The following is a 17500-nucleotide window of genomic DNA, read 5'->3' as shown; positions in this document are numbered from 1 at the left end:
TACAAGTGTTACTCTAAGAACAGATTGCATAATAGACTGAAGGGATTTATAGTGCATACAATATGGCTCCGCTTCAAAGCAACCTTTTCCTTTCCCTGGAATGTACTGATAGATACTACATCAATGTGAGGTCACTATCTACCGTACAATACAGTACATGTATACATGAGTGAATGTACTGATAGATACTACATCAATGTGAGGTCACTATCTACCGTACAATACAGTACATGTATACATGAGTGAATGTACTGATAGATACTACATCAATGTGAGGTCACTATCTACCGTACAATACACTACATGTATACATGAGTGTATGGAATGTACTGATAGATACTACATCAATGTGAGGTCACTATCTACCATACAGTACATGTTGAGTGAATGTACTGATAGATACTACATCAATGTGAGGTCACTATCTACCATACAGTACATGTTGAGTGGAATGTACTGATAGATACTACATCAATGTGAGGTCACTATCTACCATACAGTACATGTTGAGTGAATGTACTGATAGATACTACATCAATGTGAGGTCACTATCTACCATACAGTACATGTTGAGTGAATGTACTGATAGATACTACATCAATGTGAGGTCACTATCTACCATACAGTACATGTTGAGTGAATGTACTGATAGATACTACATCAATGTGAGGTCACTATCTACCATACAGTACATGTTGAGTGAATGTACTGATAGATACTACATCAATGTGAGGTCACTATCTACCGTACAATACAGTACATGTATACATGAGTGCAGATAGATATACTTGGATGAGGTTGATCTTAATGAGACATTTACACATATATAGGTATGTACAGTAGATTTATTGTACATGTACCGTAGTAATATTTACTTATTTCTAACTAAAAGTGATGTTTTTGGACACTGGTCCGTCCCAGACCCAGACATTGTGCTACTGTACATACATCACGTTTCTTGATCAGTTCTTTAACATTACTCTATGTTTCCTTTAGACTGGATCCTTCTTGCAGACAGCAGAAATGTAAAGGTTTACGCTTGATTTATTTTCCTCTGCAAAAGGCGTGAATCACAGCAGCGTTCTGCCTTCTTTCTTCTGAACGTCGGCCCAAATCATTCAGTGCCATGATGTGGTTTGAGAAGCAGGGACTCTTCACTGGGAAAACGAAATAGAAATAATTATAGAAAATAAATTGGATTGCTCTACGCGCTTGTTAAATAGGTCTCGGTCGACTCAGCTTGTGTTTTCGTTAGCAGCGTGAGGACAGTAGGTCATGTGACCTTTCTTTTCCCCTGTTAATCTATTCAAAGTGTGAAACATAAAAATAAAGCTTAATGTCTATTGCAGAGGCTTCAGCACTTGTGCATATTATTTTATGACTTTGTGACGTGAACCCCCACTGATTCTGTGTGGATTCTGTGTGTGGTCGCCGTGGTCTACTGAGTAGACCACGGCGATGGTTCACATTTAGCTTGTCACTCCTGCTCAGTCACAGTCTTGTCTGCCAGCCTTTGCCATCCGTTGGAAGTATCACCTGTACAAGTAATTTCCTGCTGTAGTCTATACAATATACTCGTATCTTGATTGAATGCACTCTAAAATCCTACCACAAAGGTCAAAGTTTTCATGGCGTGGCTGAGGTGGCTCTGTCAGAGGCAAAACGTATAGGAGCTTGGGCGGCTGTGGCTCAGGAGGTAGAGCAGGTTGTCCAATGATCCCTGGGTCGGCGGTTCGAATCCCGGCTCCTCCTGTCCACATGTCGAAGTGTCCTTGGGCAAGACACTGATCCCTACATTGCCTCCAATGAGTTGGTCGGTGTGAGCTTTCCACCATTGATGTGGGAAGTGAGGACGCTGGCGTCGACTGTTCACCGCTTCACCTCCCAATGTATGAATGAATGAACCATTGTAAAGCACTTTAAGCACTTGGAAAAGCGCTATAAAAATGCAATTCAATTAATTATCTCGGAAACCATTGGGCCAATCAGCGGCAGATTTATTGACTCGCATGTCTCTCCATCTCTCCATATTTGGACAAGGAAGACAGACGCCATCATCGATATGATGTAGAATCCACATTCAATTGCGAGCCATGAAATATTGAATATTGGGCCCTGTCTTGTTTTAATTGCATCATTGAATTTGCTAGAATTTATGAATTATGTAGATCCTGTATCTCTTGAGCCCTGTCATCCCTTTTTCATTTTCTTCCATTGTATACACTATACTGTACACTATTCACTCTATTTTTCTACCAATGGCTTGAACAGTAGCATAAGGCCTAAATCAGCATCTTACAACTTATTCTAAAAGTAATCACTCCACCCTATGATTTCACGTATTTTTGTGTATATTTGTGCCGTGGTTCATCTCTGAAGATGATTTAATTACATTTACAAATTATAATTCAACCGCCATGCCTATACTGTGTGCCATAGCTGTACAATAAACACAATGATTAGACCTTCTCTCACACTATAGTGCAAGGTTTTGGCAGTACCAGGCACTGGCAGGCAGCGAGAGTCCAGACTGGAAAATCTCTAGCGAACTGGCATCAAGGAGCTCCTATTACTGGCAATGGGGCTCATACCATCACCACCAACCCCCCACCCCACCACCACCACGTCCTCCCACTCTCTCACGCACGCACGCACGCACGCACGCACGCACGCACGCACGCACGCACGCACGCACGCACGCACGCACGCACGCACACACGCACATACATACACACACACACACACATGTGCACACTGCATTTCCACTGAAACTGTCTGACCCTATTTTAGATAGATAGATAGATAGATAGATAGATGGTTTATTTGTCCTTGTGGAAATTCATTTTGCGCCAAGCAGCCTTCAGGACACAACACATCACAACACATAAATACACAATACATTGACAATACTACACAAGTATTTGGGCCCTAAACCGAAATCTAACCTGAACTTCTAAAACTGAGCATTGACCCCAAAACCGACCCTTGAACGATTTTGATCTGGCAGAATATCCTCTATTCCCGGCACAACGATCTTTCCCACTCTCAACTATTTCCCACATCTCTGTCCTTGTGAGGAAATTCCTGACAGTTATTTGATCCTCACAAACGAGAAAACACAATCACACACACGCGCGCGCAAACACGCATGCAGGCAGGCAGGCAGGCAGGCACGTACACACAGTCACACACACACGCACGCACGCACGCACGCACGCACGCACGCACGCACGCACGCACGCACGCACGCACGCACGCACGCACGCACGCACGCGCGCAGCACGCACGCACGCACGCACGCACGCACGCACGCACGCACGCACGCACGCACGCACGCACACACACACACACACACACACACACACACACACACACACACACACACACACACACACACACACACACACACACACACACACACACACACACTTATCTTCCCACTGCTCTCCCATAGGGCTCTGTTCCTCAAAGTCTACGCTGACACGCGAGCGAAACAGTAGGCCAGAACTGTTATGACTAACCTCCAACGCGTGTTTCCGTGGCGACATACATAACACCCGTCTATGGCAGATGCAAATGAAGGGGATAAGGACAGTGTTTGGCCGGAGGCAGCATCTCTGGAAAATGTCTATGAGACGTGGTTGCTGTGAGGTGATCGCAGCACTGTGCCCAGAGACTTTCGCTGCGTTGGTCTAATGCTAATCCATCCTGATGCTAGCAAGGGGGTCCACGCATGTCCCCCTAATAATACCAAGCAGTGGGGTGCAATTTTGCAGAGTACAAGGCTGGAAAAATGGTCTGATGTGTGTCGTCGACTTGTCGCCCAAACCCCCCCCCCCCCCCCCCCCCCCATCCCTCCAGTATTGGATTATGCTTCTGACGCTGGAAAAGTCCTGGAGAAATATGATGATTTCATTTTATGGGCACGTCGTGTTGTAATAAATTCAGTCATCTCTCTCTGCTGCGTGACCTTTGGATGAGGCCATTGTGGTCATGTGTGTTTTCTCCAAGTCTGTCAACAGAGATTGTTATTCACTATTGTCACAGATGATACATTTCTGATGCACTCCCTGATTGAGTTTGGGCCAGCAACGATCAGCACGCGCGTGTGTGTGCGCACACGCACGTGTGTGTGTGTGTGTGTGTGTGTGTGTGTGTGTGTGTGTGTGTGTGTGTGTGTGTGTGTGTGTGTGTGTGTGTGTGTGTGTGTGTGTGTGTGTGCGTGCGTGCATTGTGTGCGTATGTGCATTTGTGTGTGCATCAGGGACGGATGTAGACTCAAGGATGCCAATGGGCCAGTTCTGTTTTAAGCCCCCCGTACCCCACACTACCCAGAATGTGCAGTTGGGTGGGCATGCAAACACACTGGAAACTACTTGAGTTGTGTGAGGTGTGTGTGGTCAAGAAAGCACCTGTACACATTTATTGTACAGTACTACAGTCTACAGTATTTGCATGATATTTATTTGTATGTAAAAATAAATATTAAAACTATGTTAACTCTGTTAATCAAACGTATATGTTGCCGGGTCCCATAGACAGAATAACGCACTTCCGGAAAATACGCCAGGCTGTCGCCAGCTGTTAAAACGCACTGTGAGGATGACACATTGAGGTTTAACACACTCCATATTTGGGCGTAACTGCATTGGTAACTCCTTATTGCAGTCTAACCGTCACCCGGCAGTCTGTGTGCACACACCGATCTGCCCCAGCAGCGTGACAGCCACACTCTCTGCCGACGCACCGGATTAATAGTTTAACTCCTGCTTCTTAACTGTGCCGTATTAAGAAGCTCTGTTGTTTCAGCGCTTCTTGCCCTCAGGGCGTGTTACTACAATTTACAATTTACAATTTAGGCATTTAGCAGACGCTCTTAATCCAGAGCGACTTACAATAGGCAAGAACAAAAAGCATGGGAATACATCACATATGTAAAAATGCATGTATCGCGAAACATGCGTAAGCTAAGAACGTGACTAGAACATATCTATATAATGACACTATACATATAAACTATAACTAGAACATATCTATATAATGACACTATACATATAAACTACACATATATGCTATACTATGCTGTACATATATACTATGAAGTGCTATGACTACATACAATGCACTTATTGTGCTGTCTACATGACATGCTATAAGTCTGTTTCAAATGCTATATAAGTCTAAGAAGTGCTGTCTAAGGGGGGTAGGGTAAGTGCTATGGGCCATGATGGAGTCTGAAAAGGTGGGTTTTCAGACTACGGCGGAAGATCGGGAGTGATGCTGCAGTTCTGATTGCAACGGGAAGTGCATTCCACAGTTTTGGGGCCAGAAGGGAGAAGAGTTTGGGACGTGTGGAGCGTTGTCCCGGCGTTTTTAGTGAGGGTACTTCCAGCTTCCCTGCGTTGGCTGATCTGAGTGCGCGGGAGGGTTTGTAGGGTTCAATCATGCTGGCAAGATATGGGGGAGCCATACCTTTGGTTGCTTTAATCCATTGAGACCTGGAACGCATCCATGTCACGTTAGCGTTTAACCACATTAACCATTAACCCATTTTGGGCGGGAACCCCTTTTGGTGTTTTAAACATTATGTTATAATTTAGCAATTGAAAAATAGCAGATCTACAAGCTCATAGCGCGCCACCGAGTGGCGCGCTATGAACTTGTAGGTCTGCTATTTTTGAAAAATCGTTAAAATGTGCCTCAAATCTTTCCGAAAATTGTCATGATTTAGAAAACTTTTTCTTTTTTAATTTCGACGTCAGGCCTGAATGGGTTAAATGCCAACATCAGAGTTTTGTATTCTGTGCGGGCAGCGTATGGTTATGGCTGAGGTATAATGACATGAGAGCGTGATGACGTGGTCCGCTGGCCAGCCAGCTGGTCCTCCCTTAACCCACTTGTTTCAAGCATTCTGTTATACTTTAGCTATTGAAAAATAGCAGATCTACAAGCTCATAGCGCGCCACCGAGTGGTGCGCTATGAACTTGTATGTCTGCTATTTTTGAAAAATCGTTAAAATGTGCCTCAAATCTTTCCGAAAACTGTCATGATTTAGAAAACTTTTTTTTTAAATTTCGACGTCAGGCCTGAATGGGTTAAGACAAATTTAAAATAAAATGTCCCCCCTCCCCCAATCCACTTATTACTAGCTCGGGGTGCAGCGCTGAGAAAGAGAATAAAAACATAGACAAGACAAAGAACACTAGACAACAAGAACTCAGTCACACTGCCAGTTAATCACAACATGACAGGAGTAGAAAAAACTCCCTCACTCCCTCACGCACGCACGCACGCACGCACGCACGCACGCACGCACGCACGCACGCACGCACGCACGCACGCACGCACGCACGCACGCACACACACACACACACACACACACACACACACACACACACACACACACACACACACACACACACTTGCTTACGGCAGTCCATCGTTGTCGATCATGACTTCATAAAGGGGGATTTTCAGCGCTTGGTGAGCATGAGCCCTATATACATTTAATAGTTAATTGTCAATACCGCCACCCCCTACCCCAGGGGCCCTCGGTAGTCTAGGGGCCCTAGGTTAGGCAATGGCCCCATTTTCTTGGGCCTTGGCCCCCATAATCCATCAATGCACCATGTAGTTTTGCATGCAGTGTTTGTTATGGTGCTTCAGCTTCACTGTTACCATCATGACCTCATCCTCCTGCAACCGGCTGGAGACAGCCTGGACATGTCTTCTGGGAACACTGATGATGGAGAGAGAGAGAGACCCACACATGATGGAGAGAGAGAGACCCACACATGCACATGAACATGTACAAACAGAACCACACTTTGAACACACAAACAAACACACACCACAGACCTGTCTTGTTTCAGAATGCCTACAGTAACGTCATTTATACGTCAGTATATGACAAATGCCCTTCCATTCAACGTTTTGACACGCAGGGAAGAGTCAGTGCTCTGCTGTCCACACATAGCTATTGTCATTGAAATGTTCCTCTGCCAACCTGGAAAACCCAAAGGCTAGTTGACAGTGACACACATATTAAAGTCCTCAGCATGTTTCATGAAGAAACCTCAGACATCAGTCAGTTATTACTGTAAAGAGTAACTTTTCAATACATGGTGGGTTTTCATCAGATTGTCATTGATTCTGATAACAACACACCATCAAAAGTTAGTTAGTGTCTTTAATAAAGTAACTTGATTGGCTTGTATCCGTCTTCTTGGGCTAAACTTCTGCGTGCGTGCGTGCGTGCGTGCGTGCGTGCGTGCGTGCGTGCGTGCGTGCGTGCGTGCGTGCGTGCGTGCGTGCGTGCGTGCGTGCGTGTGTGTGGCTGTGGCTGTGTGCGCGCACACGTGTGCACACGCACATGCGTCCACTTGAATCAGAGGTCTTCTCAACTGTTTCCCAATACACATGATTTGGATAGAGTACTGTGGTCAGTGTTCCAAATGAAACGTTATTCATTATTGTCACAGAGAATATATTTTTGGTCATAATAATAATATATTCCAAAGTTTCTCCAACATCAATGTCTTGTGTGGTGTCTGTAATGCTGGATTGAGGGGTGCAATGCTTGTGTGATTTGCTACATGTGTGTGTGTGTGTGTGTGTGTGTGTGTGTGTGTGTGTGTGTGTGTGTGTGTGTGTGTGTGTGTGTGTGTGTGTGTGTGTGTGTGTGCGCGTGTGTGTGTGTGTGTGTGTGTGTGTGTGTGTGTGTTTTTCTACTCCCTCATGTTGTGACTAACTGGCAGTGTGATGAGTTGTTGTTGTCGTTTAGTCATTCATTCAATCTCTCCCATTGCATGTGTCCCAAACACGGGGCAGACCTGCTCATGTGATCACAGCTTCCCAGTCCAGCGTTCCACAATGACAGCCGGGGTGGGGTGTGTGTGTGTGTGTGTGTGTGTGTGTGTGTGTGTGTGTGTGTGTGTGTGTGTGTGTGTGTGTGTGTGTGTGTGTGTGTGTGTGTGTGTGTGTGTGTGTGTGTGTGTGTGTGTGTGTGTGTGTGTGTGTGTGTGTGTGTGTGTGTGTGTGTGTGTGTGTGTGTGTGTGTGTGTGTGTGGGGGGGGGGGTTACTATAAATAGTTTCACATCACTGCAGTTCTCTGAGGTTTTGAGAGTTAGATTTCCATAAGCTCAGGTGAATAGGAATAGGAGAGTGGAGCTATAGCGCCACTCCATGGTTTGTCCGCCCTCTCATGCCACTAACATGTTGACAAACAAGGACTCCTGAACCCAGAGGTTTGCAGCTATTCCACAATAAATGTACAATCTAGAATAACCTCCATGGTCCTGTGTCACATTATTGATGCATTAATCGCACATGAAACTATGAAACTAGTGTCTGTCTAGTAGTAAATTCATTTAATGAATTATCTGCCTTAAGCCTAAACAGCCGCAGAGAGACAATGTACTGCATATTCCACACTAGTCTTACAACCTATTCCCAAATTCACCTCTTTACCAAGAGTGGTATTGAACATGAACATGAACATGAACACCACACGTAAATGTTCTGTGTGTTTGTACGTTCGGGGGGCTTGCAGCAGCTGACATTCCAGGCCTGAGTGGATTCTCTTTTAGGAGACACCGTGAGAGGGAGCTGAACAGTTGTGTCCTACAGTAGGCTTTAGATCAGCGTTCAGCACATGAGCTTAGAAGACATCCCATACTCTCTCTTTGACTATTTCACTGTCCAGACAACATGCAGCCACCACACCAGTTCAGCAGTACAGTAGCTTTCATGAGTTTGAATGTTGTCCACTCATCAACAGCAGACCAGCATTTGTGCCTGCTATCTATCTGTCACACACACACACACACACACACACACACACACACACACACACACACACACACACACACACACACACACACACACACACACACACACACACTCTCTCTCTCTCTCTCTCTCTCTCCAGTCTCAGATTCTTGCCGTGTCTTCCTGGTGTTAAAAAAAGAAACATCCAACAGTCACCTCCCTCCCCACCCCCCATAATCCTCTACTGCCCCTGTGCCCCCCCTGACCTTCCCCCAAACTAAATTTGACCGGCAGTCTGTTCTTTGAGTTATCGAGGAACGACAGAGAGCCAAAGTCTGCTCTCTACACCTGTTTATTTTAAACATTGAATTGTTAGAATTGTAGTTTTTGTTAGTTCTTTTCATTTGCTTGGTACTACTATGATGTGGTGCTGAATGGGGGGCGGTGAAGCCCCCTGGGACGAACACGCTCCCGACGACATGTCTAACGGTGATTGTCCTGGTTATCGTACTATCTCGCAGCATCTCAATGACCTGAAGAAGGAGAACTTCAGCCTGAAGCTGAGGATCTACTTCCTGGAGGAGAGGATCCAGCAGAAGTACGAGGAGAGTGGCGACAATGTGCACAAGAGGGTGAGCGAGAGATTCTGCTATTGTGTGTTTGCATGCATGCATGCACAGTATTATATCCATATCCATGTATGTACAGCATGTTGTATTATGTTCCTTAGAGAGTGTGCGTACTGTATAATGTACAGTTGGGTGCCACCGATATAGTCCCTTATCATTCGACCCATTTAGGCCTGACCTCATTTTTTTTTAAATCCTTCTAAATCCTCCAGTTTTCTGAAATAAATATTTTCACGATTTTTCAAAAATAGCAGACCTACAAGCTCGTAGCGCGCCACTCTGTGGCGCGCTATGAGCTTGTAGATCTGCTATTTTTCAATAGCTAAATTATAACATAATGTTTAAAACACCAAAAGGGGTTCCCGCCCAAAATGGGTTAACTGTCCTTTTGCGCAGATCACGCAAACCTCAGCAAAAAGAAAAGGACAATATCGATGGCCTCCAACTGTATGTATGCATGATGCTCAGTCATATCATAAGTAAAAGAAAAAAGCCTTTTCCAAACTTTTGGAAAAAGAAGATGCCACTGACTGAGACATTGTGGCGTACAGTATGAATGCAACGCCTTGCAGCTGCACGTCAACACATGCTGTGTGCACTGCAGTGCAGCTCTTCTCTTGTTGTTAATCAGGGCTGTAAGTCTGTAAGGTAATCCTGACAGCAGGTCCCAGATCTGTTTCTGAGATCCCACGGCCAATCATATAGCTCTGATTGTGCTATCAGAGGGCCACAGCAATGCTAGTGCTGCTAATAAAATGCAAATAAAGTTTGTTAATACAATTGGTCAACCAGCATACAATATGATCAATTAATGTACGCTTGTTTAATGACATCAGCACATTTCACATTTTGTGTACAATACCTGATATTATGCAGAAATGATGGAGAGTGGAGACTAGTCAGGAGGGACTGAGAAGTATATGGTGACAGCAGCTGTAGCAGCTGCTGTCTGGGCCGGCAAGCCAGCCAATTGGATTTCAGTAGACACTCCCCATCAGGCCATAGTACCTCTGGTGAAACGTCGTTGTCAGGGACATGATCATCTTTGCGTCGGTGTCTCCGACCGCAATGTATGCTCTTTCCAGTATACAATCAAATGCACTCCAGTGCGGCCTAAATGTGTTTTTTTTAACGCCACTTGACCGCCAAGGCTATTCAGTTCACCAGAATTTCTGTCACCAATTTTCTCTAGTTCAAATGGCCAGTCAAGAGCATTTTTCTCCTGTCTTCATCTGAACATTAGCCCCTGGCAGACAACCAAGGGCTACAGCCCGTCTATACCATTACTAAATAAAGACATACTGATTTAATATCCTCCGTCCATATGAAGCTCATTAAACTCAGATTATTAGTGTGTGAATGATACAACCACACAAGTTGAATGATTGACCCTATGCTCTGTGTCATAAAGCTGGCAACATCATCTCTGTGTTAATGGCTTTGCCCTTTCCTGACTGACACCCCAGAAGCACAGACCATCTGTGTTGTGGTTATGATGTGTTTATTTTATCAATGTTTACTCTCTGCTCTCATAGAACATAGAAACCTCGAGTTTCCTCGGTGACAGCACGGACATGACTGAATTATCTGGATTGTGTTTTATCACGATACCATTATCCATTTATTATATTAGCTTTTCTCTTGACACGGAGAGATTCTACAGTGCAGAAAGGATATAGGCACTGTAATGCAACATCGTACAGTAATTGGTTTGATTTGCAGTTTCATCCAACAGTTTATGAGCACTGGGGTTTTGCTTTGTGCAAAATTACGTAGCTTATTGTGCAAACCATAGTATTAAAATTATCCCACAAGCTCATTCTGAAAAAGAAAACATGCAGGACACCAATTGCATGTTTTTCAGATTGTTCTATCTGAAACAACTAGGTGAGAAGAAGTCTATGGGTAGTAATAATAATAATAATAATAATAACTAGAAAAAGTGCCCTTCTGGGCACAGGTCTCCACCAGGAGGATAGGACTGTGTGAGATGTTTGGCAAAATGTTTAGTAGTAATATAAACATGTTTGCCTTGTATGGCAATTGGATGATTTGAGGCATTTTGTTCCAATCAACCTGTTTTGCAAAAATCAACCTGTTGGTGACGCTATAACAGGCCAATGTGAAAAGGGTGGGATATATTCCTCAGCCTAGTACGAAAATGTGTGAAAGATTTCACGTAAATTGCATGCTGTGTTCATGATTTGAGGCTTTTGTTCAAAACGGGGCAATCTTGCAAACTGTGAAAGGCAATTATAGCCAATTAGGGTGGAATATGAAATATCGGACAGATCCGACTTGAGCACATGACCATAGAGATACTGTGTAACGATTTGTGAGATTTTTGGACAGAATCTGGAGGAGTAATATCCAAAAATGTGTTTTACAAAAGTCGGCCTCCTGGTGGCGCTATAAAAGGCAGATGCGGAAAATGCAGGTCAAAGGTTTGTCCTTGGCCTGATGGCCTCTAGGGAGTGTGCATGCAACGTTTCACGCAGATCGGTGCAGTTTTAGGTAACAAATGTGAAAAGCTGCCTCATGGTGGCGCTATAACAGGCCGTTCTGGAAAATGCGGGGCAGAGGTTCATCGTTGGCATCTAGGGAGTGTGTGTGCAAAGTTTGGCATCGACCGGGTTAACGGTGCCGGAGATTAGCTGGTAACGGACGGACGGAAGGACACACGGACGGACACACACACACACACACGGACGGACACACACACGGACGGAGTGCAAAACATACTCTCTCACCATGCCTTCGGCCTGGTGGAGACAATAAAGGTCACCATCAGAGTATCTAGAGAGACTAACAACGTAGTAGTCATGTCTGCCCTTATCTGACTGACCTTCTTTTTTTATTGGTAATTAAAAACCCAATGACCTACATTATGTTTGCCCAAAACCCCCCCAGGCCTTGAATTATTGTACGCATGCATGCGCGAGTAGACGTGGTTGCATTACACGTCAGTGTGCAGTCAGTGCACATGAAAGCATGTCAGCATGTCAGCGAACGTGCTTTACTATACAGTATATACACAGTGTACAGTATATACACATAAACATGAACCCCTCAAAGTTCACCAGTGAACCGTCGCACAGTAATTCTAGTCTCGCGGCACACATTATACCGTCAATCCATCATCCCCACAAAGCAACACCTAAACGTGAGCTGACAGATGCAGTTTTATCCTGCTTGTTGCTACCTTAAGTTATACTCCAGTGCAGAATGTTAAAAGTGCTCGTGTTGCTGTGTGTAGGGGTGGGGTGGGGGGGAGAGACGGACCAGCAGGTGTTCATATGCCACTCTTCTATTTATAGCCCAGAGATATGGGTCTCTGGCACGTGAAGGGTAGGAAACCCTCTGCTCTGTTTTCAGTATGACTTCTAGTCAGTGGCGGAAAGAGTACTCACATTTCTTACCTTAAGTAAAATGATCAATACTACAACGTAGAAACACTTTGAAAACACAAATAGTTGCACTCCCCTGTGGGGGTGTGGAACGTGTGTGTCGAATTTGAAGTCGGTGGGGCGAACGGTTCTCGAGTTACGTGGATTACAGACGTACAGACGTACAGACATACAGAGACTTGGTGCATTTATAGTTAGATATACACCACTGCTTCTAGTACAGTACACACACGCAAGGGAATAATAAGCAATAAGCAAAATCCCCTGTATTTCTTTTCAAAATCTTTTTATTCAGGTTTTTGTAACAGTAGCCCAGGGGCAAGTACATATAAAATATAAAAATAAAATTCAATCCCCTATCCCACCCTCCCCCCACCCACAATCCCAAGGATAGTTGGAAAAACAGTCTGGAGGAAATAAAATAAATAAATATATCTATATACACATACACAAAAATACATGCATACATAATTACAAAAAATAAAAATATAATAAAAAGCAGATTTTTCATAGCAGAGCAGATTTTGTTTCTGTTGTGGTTTGGCGTTGGCCGAGGCATAGGCACGGCACACTATGCAGTTTGTGTGAAATCCCCTGTATTTAAAGAATAACTAACGTTAGGTTTCCTTTTTGAACAAGGATGTATACCTTGCAAATGTGTATACATATAACATATTACATACAGTGACATAACACCCCCTATACAGTACACTCTCTTTCCAGAACCAACTCTCACAAAAATACATATTATGTCCAATTCTGATTATATGCATTTTATTATTGAGCTAATGAAACTCTATGCCTTCTTCTTTTGTTTTTAGAACATAGAGCTGAAGGTTGAGGTGGAGAGTCTGAAGAAAGACCTGCAGGAGAGACAGCAGCTTCTGGACGATGCTCTGTGAGTACTTTTCTCTGTCACCTCATACATCATTGATCTGAGCTCCCAGAAGTTTTTTCCCCTACATATCTTCACAGAACATTGCTGTCATAAACCTTAGAACTTTCAAATACATATTTAATGCATCAAGATATTTGAGTGGTGCAGCCACTCCAAGGAACAGCAATGTCTGTGTGTCCCTATGTCTGTTTAGAGTACCAACAGGTGACAAAGTGGCGCTGTTGAGCTTCACACTGTGAACAGCTGCATGATGGGAAGCTGAATTTTCAGCAGCCATTATGTGATTTCGGGTGTGACAGTACAGTACAGTACAGTACAGTACAGTACAGTACAGTACAGTACAGTACAGTACAGTACAGTACAGTACAGTACAGTACAGTACAGGGACCCCCTGGGGAACCCCAGGTAACTCTGTCATTTCTCAAGCGTTTCGGACGCGGGGTGGCTCGCCGGAAACCGGCCCCCTGGGCGCGTTCCTGGGGGTCTGGATGTTCCGGGGACCCCCCATTTCTCGACCGTTTTTGAATTTATTTTTTATTATCTTTTGGAGAAACCCAAACGCCCAACACTACAGCGCCGGACTGCAGACTGCTCTTCATATGTGTCCAAAGCAGATCCTGCACAGTAAAAAACAAAGTAAAAAATTGACCTGCAGGGACCTTTCAGAATTAAATTGGAACTCTTACCTCTTACCTGTGCAGCTGCCCTCGGGGCCCTCAGCCTCTCAGCACACACTGTAGCCCGCTGCCCTGCAGACTCACCTAGCTGTCAGAAAACAGCATAAACCCAGTGGAATGCCATGTAGGGAGCTACGACTGAAGTAGGCTTGTGGACATTCTAGGATGTGAACAGGGGTTATGAAAGGAGGTGAAGAAGGAAAGAGTGAAAGGGGGAGAACAGAGGAGAGAGGAGGCAGAGCCTTGCCTGTCGTTCTGTTCTGCATGGGTTGGGGGGAGAATGATAATGGGAGAATGCAGAGAGGATACAGGAGGAAGGAGACACGTGGTTTATTCCGAGTACAACACTATCTGAGCCCCGGCAACTGTTTATGAGACAGCTGTGTGTTTATCTGAATATGAGTCTCGTCTGCTGCACACTCACTGGCACTGACTATGAATCTACGGCCCACAAGCTGCCTGCTGTGTCCACTTGAGTCAATCATCCACAAAAAAAATTAATCAAAGCACACACATTTGGAACCAACCAATTTATATTTATATAACAAGTATATAAATTTGAGAGAGAGAGTGAGTAAGAGATGGGATTTCATTTTGTCCATTAATTTGTCTTGCACTGCTTAAGCCTTAATGCATAAAGCAGAGATTTAAGTTTGCATATGAAAAATGGCGAGAAAATCAACCTCCACCACAATCATATCCTCTGGCATGTTATTTGATTGATTATTATCTCAACTCGTGGAACTGGGCACAAGCTATTTACTTCACTTAATCAAGGCTGTGAACAGTTTTGGCAATAATTAGTTCAATTAATCAGTTTAGCACTTTGTCAAGACAATGAAAAGGGGCTGAAATGAAAGCGCTTGAAATGAACCTCCATTGCACCAAGTATCCCCCCCCCCCCCCTCTCTCTTGGTCATGCTGTTCCATAAATAAACTGCCTGACCACTGTTTATCATTAGAGTCATTAACAGAGGCTGGACTGATAGATGTGAGGTGGAAAAGCAGTCTCTCTTGAGTATGACCCTCTGGTTGGCTGTTTAGGCTGCAGTCCTTTAGGTGCTGAGTAAGGAGTAGTGACAGAGTTTCTTTACTATAATGACCCTTACTTTACTGCACACAGAAGGTCAAGATTACCCTTTTTTCAGGAGAGTTCGGGAAGGTTCAACCTACTTAAGTGTTTTGTTACTTGTTTGTTGATTTATTTACAGCAACAGATGACGAGGGATAACTTAAGAAATGTTGCATAGAAATATTGCATTTGCATTGTGTGAATTACCGGATTTCAAACGCATTACTGGTTTGTATTGTGCAGCTTACTATCCCACAAAGATGGTAGGAAATAAGAAGGTCACATGAAACGCTGAGGACTTTGCAGCAAGAAGCTACAATCTAAATATATAAAATCTTTCTTGCTCAGTTGTCTATTGGTATCTATATCATAAGACACCATAAATAGAACCGCTATGGGTAATTGACACCCTGACCCATCTAATAAGTTAGATGGCAAAGTGACCTAGAGTAGAGGATCAATGTTTGTTGTTTGAAAGGAAATGAAATACAACCCATCTTTTCTTTTTCTTTTTTGAGTGGTGCAACCACTCCTATAGAAAGCTATATGTGTCCCTGGCTGGCTGTGTCCCTGGCTGTGTCCCTGGGTCCGACCACAGAAAAAGCATATTGTCACCACCAAGTGTCACTGTTGTTCAGCCTAACACACAGACACAGAGGCCAGGGAGGAGAGCTTGTACAGTACAGTACAGTACAGTACAGTACAGTACAGTACAGTACAGTACAGTACAGTACAGTACAGTACAGTACAGTACAGTACAGTACAGTACAGTACAGTACAGTACAGTACAGTACTGATGTGCTCATTTTGTAGAAATATTTGGCTAGTATTTTCACATTGTAATAATGTAAATGATAAATGATAAATGGTGCATTTATATAGCATTTATATATCCAAGGCACTTTACAGAGATTGTGCATTACATTCACCCATTCACACACCGATGGCGACGGAAACCATGCAAGGTACCAACCAGCACATCAGGAGCAATTAGGGGTTCAGTGTCTTGCTCAAGGACACTTCGACACCAACTCTGGTGTAATGTAATGTAATGTATAATGTGTAATGTATAAATGTCATCCAATCGTTCTACGTATGTCTTACGTATTTTATTTCACAACTTTATGCCTCTAGGTCCACGGCAGAGACCTTATCCAATCAGAATGAGGAGGAGTTGCAACATCGTTTGGGAGAGAGGCAGGAGGAGATCAGCCATATGCAAGAACTCTTGGAGACTAAAGTCCAGCTGTTGCAGAAGGTACACACACCCTGTACACACGCACACATGCATCACACATGTACACAATACATACTTAATATATACATAATTTATGTTCACACTTACTGTAGGAGGCCCAGCTAGCGCGGGCCGATGCTGAGAAGATGGCTTCACTGGCGGACTCAGAGTCTCAACGCTGCCTGGCGGTGGAGAGACAGATGGTGGAGAGGATGGAGGAGTGTGGAGGCTTGCTCAATCAACAAAGCCTGGCTGAGAAAGACAGGTGGCTAACAACATGCCCATGCTACTGAAGAAATGATCCTCATGCAATACAAATCATTGTCACATTAAGACTTAATACAGTGCTTTACGTACAATCAACATCATGTGTAATGTGTGCTGCGTTTTTGTGGAGCTAATAAGCATCCCCCCCCCCCTCTCTCTCTCTCAGGATGATCGAGGAATTGACTCAGGAGAAGAGTTCACTAGGCCTCCAGGTCGGGGAGCTTGAGGTTAAAGTTCATGGACTGTCCTCATCCCTCCAGAAGAAAGACATGGAAGCTGAGGTATGTTTGGAAAATAATAATAACAATAAAACATATTGTATCTTTAATTGGCCTTAACTTGATTCTATCTACATCTGGCCACAAAAGATCACAGGATCCACTGAATATGAAGGTAGCCTACTGGGGGGATGCCACACTGTGTGTCATAGACTCAATATGTCAGTTTGACACATTCAGTAGATCCCGTGATCTTTTGTGGCCAGATGTAATTTATTGGGTCTAGTAGGACTATAGTAAATAATAAAAAAAGAAATCGCTATA

The 17500-nt window shown here is 44.0% G+C and overlaps 1 protein-coding gene across 1 annotated transcript in view; it reads left to right on the top strand.

The window, feature by feature from the left end:
• pde4dip (phosphodiesterase 4D interacting protein) overlaps positions 1-17500 on the top strand; it is a 90322-nt gene that overhangs the window by 29500 nt on the left and 43322 nt on the right. Inside the window, exons 4-8 of the mRNA XM_079505996.1 lie at positions 9293-9403; positions 13629-13705; positions 16589-16712; positions 16805-16956; positions 17125-17239. Of these exons, the coding sequence (XP_079362122.1) occupies positions 9293-9403; positions 13629-13705; positions 16589-16712; positions 16805-16956; positions 17125-17239 (579 nt within the window). The remainder of the gene's footprint in view (positions 1-9292; positions 9404-13628; positions 13706-16588; positions 16713-16804; positions 16957-17124; positions 17240-17500) is intronic.

This window comes from Electrona antarctica (assembly GCF_951216825.1).
Source record: "Electrona antarctica genome assembly, chromosome: 7".
Taxonomy (NCBI): domain Eukaryota; kingdom Metazoa; phylum Chordata; class Actinopteri; order Myctophiformes; family Myctophidae; genus Electrona; species Electrona antarctica.
This window is presented reverse-complemented; position numbering and strand designations above follow the sequence as displayed.